Below are 6,393 nucleotides of genomic sequence, written 5' to 3'. Positions count from 1 at the left end.
ACACACACACACACACACACACACACACACACACCACATCACATCTAAAAAGAGATTTTTGGAACAAAGCTATTAGCCCTGTCTCCTAGTTCAAGCACAAGGACCAGCACACACACACACACACACACACACACACACACACACACACACACACCACATCACATCTAAAAAGAGATTTTTGGAACAAAGCTATTAGCCCTGTCTCCTTTGTTACTTATTGTGCCCGCTTTAGCTTCTCCAGTTGTTATCCTGGATGATGATATTGGTGTGACTACAATGGAGATGATGACGATGATGACAACAATGGTAGAAGAACTCCTTGCAGGATGGTTTTTAGCCAAGAACTGGCAAAGGGAGAGGGTTGTATACTGGCTCTAGATTAGGGTCCTAGATGGCTCTGCCACTTGTCTCCTGTGGGGTTGGTACCAGTCTCTCTCTAACCTGTTTCCCCATCTGTAAATTGGAGATAGTAACAGGATCTACCTCAGAGTTGCTAGGAACAGGAAAGAAAAAGCTAATGGTCAGTATAATTGTGTGTGTGTGTGAGAATGAGAGAGACAGAGAGAGACAGAGACAGAAAGACAGAGAGAGAGGGAGAAAGAGGGAGGGAGAAGGAGAGGGAGGGAGAAAGAGAGAATGTGTGTTCATGTGCACGCATGCCAGTCCTGGGGCTTAAACTTAGGGCCCGGGCGCCTGTCCCTAACCTTTTTTTACTCAAGGCTAGTATTTCTGACTTTTTGGTGGTTAATTGGAGATAAAAGCATCTCATGGACTTTTCCTGACCAGGCTGACTTAGAACCAAATCCTCAGATCTCAGCCTCCTGAGTAGCTAGGAATACAGGCATGAGCTACTGGTGCCAGCCTCAGTTTAATTTTTAATAAGCACAAAGCACTTAGTTCAATACTTATCACTTAATGCTCAATATGTAGTGACCTAATGTAATATGTAAGTAATCAGTAGCACAATATAGAAAACATGGGTGTTCTGAAGGAAGGCTGCATAAATTTCAGGAAAAAAAAACACATGGTTTGGAGTCTTTGAAACGAAGAGCTTATATTATAAATAGGTTTCAGGACAGGATCTTATACTAGCTCTCACCAACAAGGATTCTATCATGGAATCTCTCTCACCCTCATTCGCATTAGCTGGCATCCATGGCACCCGTCCTGTCTCTCCAGCTACACCACACTCAACCTCTCTCCCCCGGGAGGCAGCTTGACAACAGTGGCATCTATTCTCTATGGTGACTCTTCTCCAAGGTTTTCATTAATGAGGGAAGCAAAACTGCAGAATATGCAGGGACTGGGTGTTGGCATCTCATCCCTGCAATCAAAACTACTCAGATGTCTGAGATCTGAGGATCGCTATTGGAAGCCAGCCCAGGCAGAAAAGTCCATGACTCTTATCTCCAATTAACCAGCAAAATGCTGGAAGTGGAGCTGTGGTTCAAGTGAAAGAATTCCAGCCTTGAACAAAAAAGCTAAGGGACAGTCCTGGGCCCTGAGTTCACTCTTCAGTACTGACTATGTGTGTGTGTGTGTGTGTGTGTGTGTGTGTGTGTACATATATATATATATATATATATATATATACACATATATATATTACATACAGAAGATAGGAGACATTCAAACAATGGGAAGACTAGACAGTTATATAAGTAAGTCTACTGTGAGCCAGGAACTATCCCTCTCTGTTTTGGTTAAATGTCAGTGGTGACTCTATATTTGAGCATAATTCTATTCTTATTTCTAAGCATCCAGAGATACCATCTGTGAAGTTTCCCTTTAAGAAACAAATCTAGCACTCTAGATTCAGTAGAATTAGGTCTGCCGGAAATGGATGTGACTGAAAACTGGATCATCAGAGAGTCAGTGCGGGACTGAAGGGGAGTGGGCAAGAAGCTGGTCTGTATATGGCCAGCAAGCTGTGGACAGATGCAGTCAGGGGCACAAGCTTCTTGACATGGCCTCTGATATACTCCATGATCTGCTTTCTTCTCCATCTCTCTATCTCTCTACAGGTTCCCTAAACTGCCAGCATCCCATCCTGCCCTGGGAACTTGGTCTACCCTCCCTGCCTCTGTTCCTGCTCTAAGTAATATACTCTTTGCCCCAAAAAGACTAACTGTTTGTCTGCCGGAGACTCTGGAGAGCCGAGTTTTCATACCTACAGCTATAGCCCCTCACCATGGCTCTGCCAATAGAGCCACCAGGAAACATGGGACAAGCACTGAACTAAAGCCTGGTGTCATAGGAAATTCCTGTTTCAAATGCCTAGCTCTTCCTAGCTGTATGACTCTGGGTGTTAATTTTCTCTTCTGTAAAATGGACACAATAAGGCCTTACTCCTCTATTAGGTTGTTGGGAGACAAAAATTATCTCTAAGTACTTGCAATGTTCTGCTTCATATGGCAAACCTGATACAGGTTAAATATACATGGAATGAAGAAAAGTGGGGAAAAATGCAAGAAAGATAAAAAGGGAATGAAGGAAAGGGACAAGCAAGAATACCAGAGAGGTGAATCCGACCAGTGTATATTATATGCATTTGTGGAAATACCACAATAAGATCCCCCCATTGCACAATTAATGTGCACTAATGAAAAACAGGAGACAGGAGAAGAATGAAAAGGTAGGCTGTGTGCCAGCAGCCAGCAAACTTCTGTACTCATGGGCGGCTCAGTGCCTCCTGCGGGGCATCTGTGTTGTATGGCTCCTCACTTCACACTCACAACAGGAGAGGGGGTTTTCACTCTGGTCGGGATTCATGCTCTTATTTCTTTTCATTCTGTCTTGTGTTTTGAATCAGGGTTTTGCCACGTTGTTTAAGCTTACTCAAACTCATGATCTTCCGAGAGCTGGAATTACAAGCATAAGCCATCATGCTTAGCTTTCCTGGGCTACCCACCTCCATCATCCAGCTGCAACTCTCAAGCATGAAGCAGTAGTAGCACGGTACCACATGAAAGGGACACTGCTGCCCAACTCCTTGAATCCCAGCAGCAAGTAGAAGTTCTGTTTCACGAACATCAGCAGCAGAAATCAGATGTGATCTTGTCCAACATCATTCCCAGAACATGCAGAAAGCACCAGGTGTGGGTGGCTCATGCCTATAGTCCTAGCTACTCAGAAGGCTGAGATCTAAGGATCACAGTTGGAAGCCAGCCCAGGCAGGAAAGTCCGTGATTCTTATTCTCCAATTAACCACTAGAGAACTGCAAGTGGAGCTGTGGCTCAAAGTGGTAGAACACTAGCCTTGAGCACAAATGCTCAGGCCCTGAGTTCAAGCCCCACCACCAAAAACAAAACATATGGAAGCTGAGGCCTAGTAAGGTCATGTGGTTGTATTCTGTTAGTTCTATGTTTACATACATGTTACTTGTCATGCAGTCAATTTGGACATGGCTACTAAGAATACGACTGTCATAGATTAAAGTTGGAAAGAACTTGAAAATGTATCTCATTTGGCCCATTCTAAGACTTCAGGATGGCATATGAGCTCTGCTACAGTATTTCATCATTCGTTTCATGGATATTTCTTGAACACCTACGATGTGCTGTGAACTAGGGACACAAGTCAAATGCCACTCAGCTCTCAGCACGGACCTCACAGACTAGTGGGAAGGCTGGCACTAAATACATCATCCTCTAGCTGATAAAGTCTCACTACTGTGAATAGATCATGTTCAAATGCTAGAATGAACACCTCCACCTACATGCCTGGGGTGGAGGGAAACATCACACATAGGGCCCTGGAAACTGCCCGTCCTGCTGGGTTCCCTGGTATGAGTCTCATGCAAGCTGACATTGGGCACCATTGAATTTCTCAGCTCCACCTTGTAATACAGATAAACCAACTGAGGTCTGAAGAAGTAATTCTCTTGCCCCCAGTTCACACAGCTGATAGATGGAAGAATCTTCAAGTCCTACCATGGCTCACATAGGCTTCCTTCCAAGTGAAATCCCAAACCCTACAGTGTGACGTACGATCTGACCCCTGCTCTCTTACCACCCTGTCCAAGTCCCAAATGTCACTCCTTCTACCAGGGACCGAAGTCCATGTCCCCAAATAACTCTGGCCCATTTTCAGCACTCAGGACTCAGCTGGGGTTTACATGATCCAGGAAGCCCTGCTGGAGGTGGCCTCCCTGGGCTCTAACACCTTCACATATCGAGAGAGAAACACTCATCACATAATGTCTTCATCCATTCAACAAATATTTATTGAGCAACTTCCATAAGCCAAGCACCGGCTGGTACACAGCAGTCACACACAAAGCCCCTGCCCTCGTGGAGCTTCCATTCTGGTGGGGGAAACAATGAACAAACAGTACATGAAATAATGCCCAGGAGTTTAGTGCTATTCAACAACAACAACAAAAAAAAAAAAACCACACACACAGCAAGGGCTGGAGACTGGTAGGGATGTCACTCAGGACTCCCTAAGGAGAGGGCATTTGGTTAGAGAGCTGAAGAAGTGACAGGGTAAGCCATGTAAACAACTGGGAAATGAGGATTTTAGGAAGCAACAGCAATGGCTTTATTACCACTACTTACTTGTGTTTATTCCCTACTGACTTGTGGAGCCTATGAGGGCAACGGTACAGCTTAAATAGGATTCCCATGGCCCAGCAACGGACTTAGTATCAACACAGCGAACACACACAGATGAATGAATGAGCCTGGGCTGAACTGACCGAGTCTATCTGGCCTAACAAGACCCAGCCTACCTTGTGTATGTCTCTCTCTTCCCACAGGGTCAGGCTGAACACAGGCCTTCTTGGGCCAGCTAGCTCCCTTGCCTGACTCTGGCTGGTTTCTGTCTGCAGATTCTGTCTTCATTCGGACTACAGCACTGACACATTCAGGTTCATCACTGTATCCCTGCCTTGGACCTAGAACCTTATCTAGAAGAGTCCAGACCATAAACTGGGACCCTTACCTTGCCTAGCCCAGGTTTCCTTAATCACATACACCCAAGACTGAGGTCCCTGATATCTGAGTCACACTTCCTCCTACTCCTGGAAGTCCTACCAGCCCGATTTTCAACTTCCTTCCAAACCAAATAACTCCTCCCTGAGTGGAACATCAATTCTCTGACCACATAGATCCTTTCTGTGGTTATATCTCTGCAAGTTCCAACTTCATGAAGTCATTATTGAATGCCTACCATATCCAGGCCTACAGCTAAGTATCTGAGTGAGGGACACAGTTCCCAGACCCAAGGCTAAGTACCTGGGTCTTCAGGTTGTCTGCTGCAGACTCCTCTTACTTTCGGCAGACTACCTGGTCAAAGTCTCAAGACTTGACTACCCTAACTCAAAATCCTGACATTCCTGAAAGCACACTAAATAGTTCTGTACACTGCTGAAATAAATGGCTTTATTCACTCAACCACCATAGAAGCCTCTGGAAATCATTGGTGCTTCACCTCAGATTCCAACAGGACTAAAATTAGCTCAAGGATGAGTAACTCAACCATTATTCACCCTTCCATCCACCACTCACTGACACCTGCTACATGCCAAGTCCTGAATCATAAATCAAGTGCCTGCACTGATGGTGATACTGGTTGTTGGTGATGGTGGTGATGATAATGGTGATGGTGTGGAGGGTAGTTTTTAAAAAAAGGTAGTGGTCTATTGAATGTATGTGCAATACAACACTCAGAAGTTTTCTGATATTATAACAAAATGATGCCATAGATATTACTAGCATCAGAGAGGGTAAAGGACTAAAGAGGAAAGACAACTTGCTCTAGATGGGACGGCTCAGGAGTTGGGCCCAGGAGATCCTCATCTGTCTGCCTCCCAAAAGCAACTGTTAAGGTGCCCAAGAGTTGGACTGTAAGCACTAAACTAATAGATATCCAAGAGAAGAGGTTCTAGCCCACGGACTCAAAGATGGCCAAGGCAGACAGACAGACAGACAATCTAACAGGAGAGAGAGGAGCAGGTGAGTGCTGAGGGCTGAAAACAGGTAAGAGCTGGAGGGGAGCCAGAGGAAGGAGTGGGTAGCTTGACCAGAGTGGCTCTGGGGGTCAGGCCCTGAAGGACAGCTGACCAGCAGGGCATGGCGCGGTGGTGCCGCCGGTGCTGGGCCGGGTCCTCCGAGGTCGTCCTGTCCACCCGCCCCCCCTCGTGTCCCCGCGGGGCGGGGCCAGGCCTCACCTCCTTCCACCTGAGCTGGCGGATGCTGATCTTCAGGGCTTCCAGGGAGGTCTTGGCCTTGGAGCTGTCCACGGTGACCACCCGCTGCCAGCCGCCGTCGTCGGCCCTGCGGCCCGAGCTCCGCTTCCAGCCGCGGCCTTTGCCCCTGGGCTTCCCCTGCTGGCAGAGGCCTCGCGTCGGCGTCGGCGTCAGCGCCGGGGCCGGCTTCGGCTTGGCCGGG

General features: G+C 46.8%; 1 protein-coding gene across 1 annotated transcript in view; it reads right to left on the bottom strand.

The window, feature by feature from the left end:
- Ttll11 (tubulin tyrosine ligase-like family member 11) overlaps window positions 1–6,393 on the bottom strand; it is a 224,790-nt gene that overhangs the window by 218,088 nt on the left and 309 nt on the right. Inside the window, exon 2 of the mRNA XM_013030101.1 lies at window positions 6,174–6,383. Within this exon, the coding sequence (XP_012885555.1) occupies window positions 6,174–6,383 (210 nt within the window). The remainder of the gene's footprint in view (window positions 1–6,173; window positions 6,384–6,393) is intronic.

The sequence above is a fragment of the Dipodomys ordii genome, unplaced genomic scaffold (assembly GCF_000151885.1).
Source record: "Dipodomys ordii isolate 6190 unplaced genomic scaffold, Dord_2.0 Scaffold127, whole genome shotgun sequence".
Classification (NCBI taxonomy): domain Eukaryota; kingdom Metazoa; phylum Chordata; class Mammalia; order Rodentia; family Heteromyidae; genus Dipodomys; species Dipodomys ordii.
The sequence above is the reverse complement of the archived record's forward strand: the minus strand, read 5'-3'. Positions and strand labels throughout refer to the sequence as shown.